The 14,220-nt window shown below is 36.5% G+C and overlaps 1 protein-coding gene across 8 annotated transcripts in view; it reads right to left on the bottom strand.

Annotated features, from left to right (window-relative positions):
• AUH (AU RNA binding methylglutaconyl-CoA hydratase) overlaps positions 1-14,220 on the bottom strand; it is a 153,283-nt gene that overhangs the window by 106,405 nt on the left and 32,658 nt on the right. For 7 of the 8 annotated variants that reach the window (XR_010120032.1, XR_010120033.1, XR_010120034.1 and 4 more), the window contains one exon: positions 6,644-6,730. The exons of the other annotated variant lie outside the window; for it this stretch is intronic. Coding sequence is in view for 3 of the 7 variants with exons in the window: in XM_055271983.2 (XP_055127958.1) it covers positions 6,644-6,730 (87 nt within the window). In the remaining 4 variants the exon portion in view is untranslated. The remainder of the gene's footprint in view (positions 1-6,643; positions 6,731-14,220) is intronic. 8 annotated transcript variants of the gene reach the window in all.

The following is a 14,220-nucleotide window of genomic DNA, read 5'->3' as shown; positions in this document are numbered from 1 at the left end:
ACCTCCCAGCCCCCTTGCCTCTCCTGCATTGCAAACCCCTCTTCTTAAACCGCTGCACTCTCCAGAAATTGGAAAGTGGCAGTTTTTGGAAAGGATTCTGCCCACTTTCCCCCTTGCTGGCAACAATTAATAAAATTCGCACTCTTTATCATACTTCACTCTTGTTATTTTGGCTTCTTTCTACAAGCGGCGAGAAGTTGGACCCTCTTTTGGTTGGTTACATGACTAGTCCAGCCCATGATTTCTTCTTGAGACAGAAGTTTCATATTTATTGGCATAAAGTTTTTTCCCAGTACTTTCTTATTATCTTTACAATCTCTCCTGTATCTATAACCACACCTTTTTTTCATTTGTAATACGTATTGTTAAAACACTTTTTACTCCATTGTAAAGAGCACGGCCTTGTGTTGACCCTATGTACTGCATCTCTGTCTTCCATTTTACTCATTTCTGATCCTTGTATTGTTGCTTTAGTTCAACATTCTTTGAACTTAAAACTTTTAAAAATCTTTTTAAGGTAATGCTTAGCTATTTATCATCAATGACATCTCCTTGCTAACTTATGGATTTAATGTTGTAAATTCTCCTCAAGTACTGTTACTGTAGGTAGCTAATCAGACACGAGCAGAGTTGGAGGGGGCTCCCCACAAAATACACACACCAGGAATGTCAGGTGACCATATAATTGTCAGGCAGCTGTTAACTGTCTCTCTAAAATAATAATTGGTCACAGCCAGCACCAGAGAAAGGCAGTCTCCTGGAAATATCAGGTATTTCCAGATAGAAATACCTGAAACTGGTGATCAGCAGCTTCCCGATGAGATCTCAGGAGCTGGGCAAGTGCACTTGAGCATGAGCACTGAGAAGCAAAATGGCGGATGACCTCCCTCTAGGAACACGGGACTGCAAAGCGAGAAAGCGCCTCAAGTAGGCAGGCCTACAACTTAGTAAACACACTGCACGTGCAGCCCCTCCCAAGGGCTGGCAGGCCACTGCGCATGCAGACAGCCCACCCCAAGGAAAGAATCACAGGAGAAGCAACAGAAGACCCCAGAAGAATGCCAATATATAAAACCCCAATTCAAAAGGTCAAATGGCACGCCTGATCTCTCAAGTCGTCTACTTGACCCTTGTGCAAGTTCCTCTCCTTCCTGCTCTAGAGCTCTTTAACAAACTTTCACTCCTGCTCTAAAACTTGCCCCAGTCTCTCCTCCAGCCTTATGCTCCTGGGTCGAATTCTTTCTTCTGAGGAGGCAAGAACTGAGACTGCTACAGACCCATACAGATTCACTGATGCTAACATACTTGTGCTGCATGACATGGATACATTACAGCTAACAGTACCACTTTAATCAAATCACATATATTTGGACATATGGTAATTGTACAATCATTCAGTTTTAGTATTCTTTTCCATTATAGTTTCTTCTTTGACCCATGAGCTGTTCAGTATTCTCAGTTTACAAATACACGGTTTTAGAATCTGTACGTATGGATATCTTGCTTCTAACTGCTAAAGCAAACTAAATATGGCCTTAGAAAGACTCTGTACTTGTATACTTGTGGATGAACTGCAACCTGACTTAATAGGTAGACAAGACAGAAAACCTAACTTAGGAGTATGCCCTGTAACAGTAGCTGAGGCTTGGCCAATCCCAGCAGCCATACTTCAACCACTCAAACTGTGTTAAAATAAGACAAATGCTGAGCTGTAACCAATCCAGCTGTTTCTGTACCTCACTTCTGATTTCTTTGTCTATAAATCAGATTCTGATTTCTTTGTCTATAAATCAGATTCTGATTTCTTTGTCTATAAACTTCCTTCTTTTTTGTCTATAAATTTGTTCTGACCACAAGGCACCCCTGGAGTCTCTCTGAATGTACTGTGATGCTAGGGACTGCCCGATTCATAAATCGTTCACTGGTCTATTAAACTCCTTTAAACTTAATTTGGCTGAAGTTTTTCTTTTAACATAACTTAATTCCACTGTGGACAGAAAATATGGTCTCTATACACCAATTTTCTGAAATTTAACAGAGACCTTAGGATCCTGCACGTGACCCACATTTTTAAATATTTCTTGTGTTCACGAGAATACGTAAGTTGGGGTTGAGTCTATTAAACCAAACTTGATAATTATGTTGTTCAAATCATTGAAAAATTTTTATTAACTTTTGTCTTTTTGACCTCATGGTAAATTGAGGGAGATGGGTTGATAATTTTGTCAGTGATGATAAATTACCAATTTATCCATATCATTTTATTTGTGTATCTTGAGACTTTTGTTTTTAAGTGCATACAAGTTTAAGGGTATGTTTCTTGAAAAATTGAACCTTTTATCACACGCAGCAACTCTCTCTCTAGTAATGCTTTTTATTTTGAAATGTATTTTGACCAATATCAATATTGATACATCTTTTTTTTTGGCTAGTAATCTTCAGGTACAAAAAGAGGTACCCCAGATGTGGCTATTATTAACAATATTCAGCTGATGTCAATTATTTAGTCAAATCTGAACATCTATGTCTTTAAACAGCAAGTTTAATCAACTAACATTAATAGTTAAGTACTGGATTTATTTCAACATCTTACTATTCAATATGTTCTAAGTTTATGCTATTTTTTCTCTTTACATTTTTTTAAGATTGGATGAACTTATCTTTGGTTTTTGTTTTGTTTTTTCTTACTACTGCCTCCACCACCTCCCTATTCATTTGCAAATTTTATGTTCCTTTCTTATTCCCCGAATTTCATCAAGAATACAAAACCCCTAGATGCAATATTTTAAACTCCCTATCAAAGCAAAGACCTTAAAATTAAAACCTTTATGTCTCCAAAAAGCAAAACCCAATGAAAAAGGTATGAGCCAAGCATGCATCAAATTGTTCAAATTAGAACTGAAGTGAGATTTCTTGAATAAATAAAAATAGAGGAATTAATTCCAAACAACAGGAAAAATGAAGATAGAAGACACATGATATTCAAAGAAAAATCAGACCCACTGCCTGTTTTAGTACAACCTGTGAGCTAAGAATGGTTTATACATTTTTAAATGCCTGGGGAAAAAAATCAAAATAAAAAATAGTTTCAAAATGCATAAAAATCAAATGAAATTCAAATTTGGATATACATAAATAAAGCTGTATTGGAACAGAACCACAGACATTTGTTGATACATCATCTATGGCTGCTTTCATACTATAAAGTCAGAGTTGTATAGCTGCAACAGAGACCATATGGCACCATAAAACCTACAATATTTACTATATGACCCTTCAAGATAAAGTCTGCCTGCCTGTGATTTTTAACATATTAAATGAGTGGATTCTATTAAGATACTTAGTTTCCACATGTCCTTTAAAATCTCGGAATCATCACAGTAAGTCTACTGTAATGTTATAATAAAAAGTATCATTAATAAATATGGAGGAACTCCCAAGAAAAAATGGAGATAAGAACTAGCTCAGAAAAGAAAAGCTACAGCTACGATGACAAAAAAGAAAATGCCACTGCAAAGACAAAAAGAGTTCCAGAAAAATCCCAATTTCAGAATCCATAGAACAGAAAGACACTCTGGAACAAACATCAAGGTAATTTGAACAATGAAACCAATCTTAGCCACCCCCTTGCATATATATAAACTTACAGGTACCATCAACTTTTACTTCTAAAATCAAGCTCTCTGACCAACTTCTAAACAAAGTTCATGCTCTGTGTCAGAAGGTACATAAACATGAGGCTGAAGCTGGGGAGAGAAGCAGGACCTAAGACAATACCAGCACAGAACGAGAAGACGCAGAATAGACAGCTAAGCCAAAGCCATTATAGAAATCAAAACATGTATTTTTTAAATTTTAATTCTAAGAAAGTGAGAAAACAGTAACAAAACCACACAAGATGCAAAAAGGTGTTAAATGGTCAAATTCTACAATTCTTTCAAGTAACATGATTTGTTCTGTATATAGCATAGAAAAACATGGAAAGCTTTTCACCTCATTCTATGAAGGCAAATAACCTTCACACCAAACCAAAAAATAATAACACAAAACAAAATTAAAAGCTCAATCTCCTTTATGATTCTACCAGAAGTATTTTATTGAATCCAGCAATATATATTAAAAACCAACACCACCCCTAACCACAATGACCAGGCAGAGCTTATTCTAGTAATGTATGGCCACTGCAGCATTAGTAAATCTATTAACACAACTCAGTATAATAAAGGCTAAATAAGGCAAACGCTCACATACATCAATTATAATCCTGATGCATATTTTAAAAGCATTTGACAAACTTTAAAACTTATTCTTGATTAAAAACAGAAATAATCTCCCAACAAGTTGAAATAGAAGAGAACTGCCTGAATATCATAATTACTGGCAAAATATTAAAGGCACCCACCAAAGTCAAAGAAAGATAAGGATGATCACGCTCACCTTAACAAATGAATACTCTATGAAGGCCTGAACCAATATGAAAAAATATGAATATGTAAGTTTAAAATGTTGGGCGAGGAGATAAAAACTGCATTACTTATAGGTAATTATCTATATTGTACGTTTCAACTGAAAACACAAGAAAATTAAAGAAGAACAATTAACACAAGTAATTATCCAGCTGACATGACATAAAATAAGCACATAAAAGTTATTAACTTTTGGCCAGGTGCGGTGGCTCCCACTTGTAATCCCAGCACTTTGGGAGGCTAAGGCATGTGGATCATGAGGTCAAGATATTGAGACCATCCTGGTCAACATAGTGAAACTCATCTCTACTAAAAATATAAAAATTAGCTGGGCGTGGTGGCACGTGCCTGTAGTCCCAGCTACTCGACAGGCTGAGGCAGGAGAATCGCTTGAACCTGGGATGCAGAGGTTGCAGTGAGCTGAGATCATGCCACTGCACTCCAGCCTGGTGATAGAGCGGGACTCCGGCTCAAAAAAAAAAAAAAAAAAAAGTTAATAACTTCCCTACAGACTATAATAACAAGACTGCAACAGAAACAAGGGGAGGATCTCATTCAAAGGAATAAATGCTATAAAATAGCTAGGAATATATTTGAGGGGAAAAAAAGATATAAGACCAAGAAAAGTACAAAACTTCCTTGAAAGACATTTAAAAAATGAATGACCCCAGAAAATAAGAGCCATGCATACTATGGATAGAAAGATTTGCTATCATAAAAATGTCAAAATTTTCTTGACAAAATTTATAAAATTCCAATCACAGTTGCAATACAGAAATTTTTCCCCTTTGCCTTATAAAAAATTCTAAATTCATTTGGAAAAACTGATGTGTGAGAATCAATAGAGAAAACCTTCAAGGAAAAAGAATAATGAAGGGAACCTGGCATCATCTAGATATTAGAAGTTTTAAATTTAAAGATATTGGAATCAAATTAAGCACATTAGAGGACAATATCTATAACACATTTAAACACAAAGAATATAAAAATGCCTTTTAAATAAACAAGTAGTCATTAAATAATCCTATAAAAGGAGGATGAAGGACGTGAAAAGGCAATTTACAAATGAAGAAAAGGCTGAGCAATGCGGCTCATGCATGTAATCCCAACATTGTGGGAAGACAAGGGAGGAGGATCGCTTGAGGTGGGAGTTCAAGATCAGCCTGGGCATCACAGTGAGACCCCCATCTCTACAAGAAAATTAAAAATCAGCCAGGCCTGGTGGTTCACACCTACAGTCCTAACTACTTAGGAGGCTGAGGCAGGAGGATCTCTTGAGCCCAGGAGTTGGAGATTACAGTGAGCTATTATCATGCCACTGCATTCCAGCCTGGGTGATAAAGTGAGACCTTGTCTCTAGAAAAAATCAAAAATTAAAAAAAAAAACAAAAAAACTAAAACCAAATTAAAAAAAAAAAAGCCAATCTCATTTGAAAAGATGAAACATCACATAAGCATTTGGGACAATACAAATTAAAAGGTTGAGATGTCTTTTTTTTTTTTAACCTAGGCAAACTTCAAAAATAGCAACATCAAATGCTGGCAGGAATATGAGGAAACATATACTGTCTTTAACAGACAGGAATATAATTTTGTAGAATTTATTAATACTAAAATATAAAATGAACAAATGATATCTGGAACAGCGATTCCCTGATTAAGAATCTATGCTCATGTACAAGGGTATTCACTACCTTATTATAAATAACATAAACAGAGGAAAAAAAGTTCATTAATGAAGAAATAATATAAAATTTTGGATAAGACTGGATCAATATACAGCAGTAAATTAAAAATAAAATAAAATAAATTGATAGTTACTGTAATTCTTAAAAAAGTATGATCCTGTATATTTAAAAAACAAATGAATCCCAAATGTATGTTTGCATGTATAGTTAAATATAGATATTGTAAGTTAAAGGCTTATGGCAAATTATTATTGTCTAATAAATACCTTCATATTTTATCATACATAAAAGACATCTGTAATTATTAAATATTTTACATAATTTTTCAAATTAAATATATTAAGTGCCATGTTAAAACAAACAGCTATAGGTCATCATTATCTAATTATATAAATATTTAACCAATGCTTATATATAATGTGTAACTTTTTAAATGTGACATTTAAGATCACCTTCAGCATGCTGAAAGAAGAATTTAATAGTGCTTACCAATATCATTAATCACTGCTCTTATTTTGGAGACAAAAGGACCAACTTCACTGGAACTCATTTTGGCTCTTTCCTTAAGGTCAGCACCTGCAAAGTATTTTATTTACAAATATAATCTAGTTGTAAACAAAATTTTAAGGCAAAGAAATGAAAATTTACTTAAGATTAGTATACAACTTCAAGATCAGCCTAATTCATCTTTTAATAGAATGACATTACCTAAGTTTTCCTTCCCAATGACCACGTTCAGCAAGAATAAAGTATTTGTCTATTCATACATCTACCATGTGCTTAAAGCAGTGCTTCCCCAGCTTTCCGGTCTCAGGCCCCTTCACGCTCTTAAAGGAAGACACTATAGTTGGCATCTACTGATCTATAGTTACTCTATTAGAAATCAAAACTAAGAAATTGTTTAAATGTTTATTCATTTAAAAATACAAATGAACCCATTAATGTTAACATAAATAATGACAAATTGGTGACACCACCTTGCTTCTTTGCAAGGTGCTGTCAGTTTATCCACCACTGCTTTTGCAGTGTATTAGCACAAATGCCAACCAAGTAAAAAGGGCAGTTACACTTTGGTCAGTCCTTTTGACTTCATGGATGCCTGCCTTGGGGACTGTCAACCACATGGGAGAAGCATAGATTTAAATTATGAACAAACTGACGATTTCATAATTATGACTTTAGCACAGAATCGTAACTCTGGAACAGAGAAAAATAAACACATGGAATTCCTTAAGGGATAATTAACTCTGAGAACAAAGAAGATCTTTAGCAAAATTAACAGAAAAGATGGATCCCCAATTAAACAGACAAACAACAAAGTAAAATTACAATATAGAAGGCATACACTCAGCTATTTACCCTTATTAGTCTATTAAAAATCAATCATGATGATACACAATATCATAAGTAAGGGCTAGGGCAGAGGCATTCTGATCTCACACACTTCCAGAGGGAGTGAGAACCTCAGTTGACAAAGCACATATCCTAGCATCCATCAGATCTTAGGTAGGTAAACCCTAGAAAATCTCTCACATACCCAAGAAAATACACACAATAAAATTCAAGGGAGCATACAAAGACTAGCAAAAAAATGGATATAACCGAAATATCCATCCATAGGAGAATTAATAAAACAAGGACATAATTATAAATAGAATGTTACCTGTATAGCATGAACATGAAAGAATTAACAGTAAATACAGATAAATCTAATGAATAATATTATTGAAAAAGTATAATTACAGAAAGATACACAGGATAATGAACATAAATTTTAAAAACAATAATGCTATTCAGGGATATATAACACACAGAAATGATAAATTCAATTGGTGGTTATGGGGGCTGGGGTATGACTGGCAATAGGTACACAGAGGACTTTTATTTGTAATACTGCATTGCTTAGGTTGGGTGGTGGGTGCTATATATGTAAGTCTAAATGTTTTGAGATGCCTGATACATGTCTTCATAATTAATTTTTCTATGAAGAATTAATATGTAACAAAGAAAAATGTTGGCAGAACCAAAAACAAATAACTGGCTTAACTCGGTGCCAAACTCTTCTTTGAGGCCCAGTATTTCTCAGTTCCATTACTTCTTAAATTTAAATATTTTACATTTATGATCACTCATCTCAAGTGAGCCATTCTGCTGCCCAGCAATCCTACTGTATTTCCTGAGTTCATTCACTCTCCTACTCACGTACAGACCACTTTACAACTTCCCTCTCCACGAATCTTAAAACCTCCTGTCAATCCTACCAAAAGCCAGAAAAGACATTCTACTAGTACTTACCACCAAAGCTATCCACCTAGGACTTGAACCTATATACTCTGCCCTGCCCTCCTGTTACTATGAATGAACTAACTCATTGAGAGTGACAGGAGACAGACAAATTCCCCAGCAGACAGGGATGTGTCCCCAGTGAAACCCAACCTTCCAGCCACTGGCAGTTTAAAGTCTAAAAACTGAGCTGCTGGTTCGAGAGAGTCCACAAACAGAGAGAGAACTTCTATCCCCATATTACCCTCACTCTCTTGATTGGTTCCTTCTGGATGATGCCTTTTAACCAGTCAAACAGTGCTTTTTCCAAGCCCACCCAGGGACGAAGCAGCACAGACGCCTCCATTCTAACACACAAAAACCCCAGACTCACCCTCTCAGGTGGCTACCCACTTTGGGTCCCCTCTCACAGCTGAGAGCTTTCCTTATGTCACTCAATACAATTTTTCTCTGCCTTACTCACTCTCTGGTGTCCATGCACCTCATTCCTCTTGGTCGCGGGACAAGGACCTGGAACTCGCTGAGCTGCAGGCGACAGGAATGAAAGGGCTGTCACGCCCCTGGCCGGCTCGCCAAGCTGCGGGCAACGGGAATAAAAGAGCTGTAACACGCTCCCGCTAGCCAAGCTACAGGAGTGAAGAGCTGCAACATTTCTGGGGTCCCAGACCTCAGGACTCCCCGAGCAAGAGTTGTAACACTGCTTGGGGCTCCATGAATGCTGGTATCTCTGAGTTTTTGGGTGACACCATATTCCCCTTGTCTAGACACTGGTGCCTGACATGGAAGCTGTTCATGGCATGCCCAGTCCAGCCTCAAGCTGAGTGTGGAGCTGCAGCAGGCACAGGATTCAAGTGGGCATGAGCCAAGCACAACCTGCCAGGCCAAGAGGGTGGAGTAAGGCCAGGGGGCCCAAGCAAGGCCCAGAGGTGGCAGGGGCAGCAAAGATTTCTGGCTGGCAAAGTGGCACTGAAGGAACCCTGTAACATCATGAGAGAGGCCAATCCATCCCCTTGTGCACTGGATTCAACCCCTTCTAATCTCCTTGGGGACATCACTCACTCCAGCACTTAAGCTCTCTCCTTGGCTGGCATCAATACTACCCCTCCTTAGAGGTTCCTTCCCATCAGCATATAGCAATGCTGTAATACTGACATCTTAAAAAAAACTCACATAGACTTCCACTGTTAGCTATGATGGAATAGGTTATCATCAGACCAATTCTTCGACGAAAACTGGAGAAAATATGTAAGACCGCTGCTTGAGCAACTAAGACAGCCAGGATGTAAGAGGCTGGAAAGCCAGAGAAGGGAAACTATGGTAAGCCTCTGCTTTCCCCCCAAAACATACACTGAGTTATAAACTGGTGGGGGAAAGAGGGTATAAAAGCCATAGCATGAAGCAGCAGCTCAGAAATCTCTGTAATCTCCTGGAACTGGGGAGACAAACACTGGCAGTGAAGACTACTGGCTCAGCCAGAACTTTGAGGCCAAGATCTTGGAGAAAAAGGAACTACAAATAAGAGAGCTCACTAAAGGGACTCACCAAATTAATGAAATAAAGGTGAAAATCATATACATTCTCATCAGTTACAGAAAAAGTATTTGATAAAATTCAATATTCATTCCTTAACATCTTCACTGAAGAATAATTTACATAAAATAGAGTTCAGCCACCTTAAGTATAGAATTCAACAATTTTTACTAAATTTACAGAGTTGTACAACCATCACCTCAATCTGACTTTAGAACACTTTCATTATCACAAAAAGATCTCTCATGCCCATATGCAGTTGCTCCCTGTTCCCATCCCAGCACCATGTAACCACTAATCTATGTTCCTAAGAATTGATCTTTTCTGGACATTTCCTATAAATAAATTCATACAATATCTGGTCTTTTTTTGTCTGTTTTCTTTCATATGGCTTGCTTTTCAGGTTCATGCATGTTATAAGCATGAAGTCTTCCACTGTATGAACATATAAACGTTTTACTTATCCCTTCATCAGATGACAGATATTCATATCATTCCTACTTTTTGGCTACTATGACTAATGCTGATATGGACATTCACTTACAAGTTTTTGTGTGGACAAATGTTTTCATTTGTCTTGGATAAACACAAAGAAGTAGAATTGCTAGGTCATACTGTAAATTTTTGTTTAACTTGGAGAAAAAAAAAAAAAAAAACAAAACCCTGCCAAGCTGTTTAACTACGTTGGCTGCACCATTTCACATTCCTACCAGCAATGCATGAGGGTCTCTGTTTTCCTAATCACCAACAATTGTCTTTTTTATTATACCTATTCTAGTGAGTGTGAAGTGGTACCTATAAGGATTTTAATTTGCATTTCCCTAATGACTAATGAGGTTAAACACTTTTCATGTGCTTACTGGCCATTCAAACAGCTGCTCTAGTGAAATGTCCATTCAAATCTTGCTCATTTTTTTAAAACCAGGTAATTTGTTTTCTCCTTACTGAGTTCTAAGTTATATCTTAGACAGAAGCCCTTTCTAAAATATATGACTTACAAATATTTTCTTCATTTTTGTGGCTTACCTTTCACTTTCTTGGTGATTTTTGAAGCACAAATTTTAATTTTGATTAAAATTAATCTAAATTATAAATTTTTTTATCACTTGTGCTTTTCTGGTAATATCTAAAAATCAACACTCATTCCTGATTAAATTATCTTAGCAAATTAGGAAGAAAAGGGAATCTTTATAATAGAAAGTAACTGTAAAGTACCTATAGCTAACATAATCTTTAATAGTCAATTACTGAAAGCTTCTTCCCAGGGACCAAGAAAAGAGACAAAGGTGTTCCCTAACACTTTTAAACACTGTAACAGATGTACTAGTGAGTGTGATAAGACCAAACTAAAACTTATAAGGATTGAAAGGTATAATAAAACTGTCATTATTAGTAGATAACTTAACTGCATATGAAGAATAGCCTAAAGAATTTTCAAACCATGAAAATAAGTAAATTTAGTAAGGTTGCTGGATATAAGCTCAATACACAAAAATCAACTGTATTTCTATATACTAGCAAAAGAAATTTGAATGTGAAATCTTGAAAAGATATCACTTACAAAACATCCAAAAATCAAGGAGTGAAAGAATAAATCTAACAAAAGGAACATTAGACCTTGACACAAAAACTGAAAAATCTTACTGAAATAAAGAAGCCCCGAATAAAAGAACACATTACATTCATGTGTTAGAATAGTCCATACTAAAAGATGTAAATTCTCTCCAAATTAATAGATTAAATGTTGTTCCAATAAAAATCCCAATTTTTCTGGAAATTAATAAGATGAAAATGCAAAGTGCCAACAACAGTCAAGATACTGTATAAAGTATTGGTGAAGGTATAAAGCAATGAGACCTCTGACTTAAGACTGCTGGGAGTAAAACCAGTACAATCATTTTGGAAAGCAATTCCACTCCAAATATACACACTCAACAAAAAATGCATGATGTGTACTAAAAGACACGTACAAGCATAGTCAGGGCAGCACTATTAGTAACAGCTAAAACCTGGGAACACCTCAAACAACAAGCAAACAAGAGACAAATTGTGAAATATTCCTACAAGGAACGGGACTGCACTACTCCTAGACGAATGGTACAGGCTGAATCCTGCAAACATATTCAACGGAAGTGATCAGCCTGCAAAATTCCAACTACATAAAGTTTGAAAATAGGCAATATTAGTATTTGGTGATAAAAGTCATAATAATTGCCAATGTCTTTTGGGTGGGAGATGGGTAATGATAAGGAAGGGACATGTGGGATGACTGTGGTGTGCTGGGACTTCATTTTGTAGAAATTTACAGAATTATGTGCTTTTAAATTGGTGCAATTTTCTGTATGCCCACATTATACTTCAGTTAAAAATTTTTTTAAGTTTCCTGATTCCATACGCCCTACCCCCTCCAGCTACCAATTTTTTCCTCCTTTTTACGCCAAACTCTTCCGAAGACCTGCCCTCCCATGCTCTCCTCCTACACTGCCTCCAAGCAAGGGAGACAAAAAGAGTAAAAAATAAACATAACAAATAAGTAATCTATATAGAAGTGGATAAATGTTTTGGAGAAAAAGGTGAAGATAGTACAGATGGGTATTAAAGGTGGTGACCATGTCACAATATTCGATAATGTCATAAATACCCTTCTATTTGAGAATGTATAATAAGCTTCGTGAGTGGCAGTATCGTAGCCAATGAGGTTTATCTGAGGAGAGATTATTCTAAGAGAAAGTATAATAAGATTCAATAAGATTTCATATGTTCCTTGTATTTCAAGTGTTTCTAATAATTTAATACCTGGTTCTCAGACATTTTAAATGAACTTTATATCTCCTGTTACATATTTGTATGTAACTTGCCAGTAATAACTTGTATTGCTTTTGCATTATCTATTGCAAACTCTTTTCATCTAAATATATATTTGGAAATGTATAATACACTAAGTAGACAATGCATGGAATTGATACATTATTTAACAATGTTGAGAAAACATATATTTTAAACACCACCCACTATAATGGCCCTCTCCTAAAATTTCAGTTTAATAAATTCCTTCTTTTAAATATTCTTTAGGATTAGTATTAAATTTCTATACTTACATTTGCAGTAGACTACTCCAGTGAACTTTAGAGAAGTTATGGGAAAACACACTATTCTTTGTTATGCACTGCATGATGTCTAGTTTCCTTGGCCCCCACTAACCATATGTCAATAAACCTCCTCAACAGCCAAAAATGTCCCTCAAATTCCAAAACGCTCCACAGTGGGTGTTAACGTCCCCCTTGAGATCTAATGCTTTAAACCAGTGATCTTCAACCTTTTTGTTCCTATTATTGCTAAAAGAATTTTGAAAGTATGTGCTCCTTTGAACATTTTTATGCTGACATTTAAAATTTTTCATCGTTAAGTTTAAGTAGTTTCAAAGATTTCAATGCACTATGAACACTGACAGTTTTAAACAAAACTCATACGCCATTTTCAATGAATCCAGTGGAATCTACATTATCAGTGATTTGGTTCTCAAAATCATCCGCATTTAAAACATACTGCATTTAAAACAGGCCGGGCGTGGTGGCTCACGCCTGGAATCACAGCACTTTAGGAGGCTGAGGCAGGCGGATCACTTGAGGTCAGGAATTCAAGACCAGCCTGGCCAAAATGGTGACACCCCGACTCTACTAAAAACACAAAAATTAGCCAGGAGTGGTGGCGGGTGCCTGTAATCTCGGCTACTTGGGAAGCTGAGGCAGGAAAATCGCTTGAATCCAGGAGGTGGAAGTTGCAGTGAGCTGAAATCGCACCACTGCACTCCAGCCTGGGCAACAGAGCAAGACTCTATCTCAAAAAAATAAATAAAACATACAAACAAACCTATCCTTAAAAAGTGTAAACTGAAGAATGAGGAGGTTCATAAATTTGGAAAGGAGAATTTTATTTCTCATAAAGGGTTGCGGCTTGTGCCATACTGACAGGCTGGGGAGCACAGCCTCTGGCCAGAAGCTGGAAACAGACACTTCAAGGAAAAGGCAAAGGGAAGTGGAATTTATGCTGAACGAGGTGGCTGAATATACATATTTAATAAGCTCTAAGAGTCATGAATATTATAAAAGGAGAAATGCGTGCACACAATTGAGCTTCATGCACTTTCATGGGTCACATACAAAAAATGGGGGCGTGAGCATGGCCCGAGGGCAGAGTTTCCAGCCCTCTGCTGCCAAAGGTGAAGCAGAGGACACAAAAACCCTCACTGTGCA

The sequence above is a fragment of the Symphalangus syndactylus genome, chromosome 3 (genome assembly GCF_028878055.3).
Source record: "Symphalangus syndactylus isolate Jambi chromosome 3, NHGRI_mSymSyn1-v2.1_pri, whole genome shotgun sequence".
In the NCBI taxonomy this organism is placed as follows: domain Eukaryota; kingdom Metazoa; phylum Chordata; class Mammalia; order Primates; family Hylobatidae; genus Symphalangus; species Symphalangus syndactylus.
This window is presented reverse-complemented; position numbering and strand designations above follow the sequence as displayed.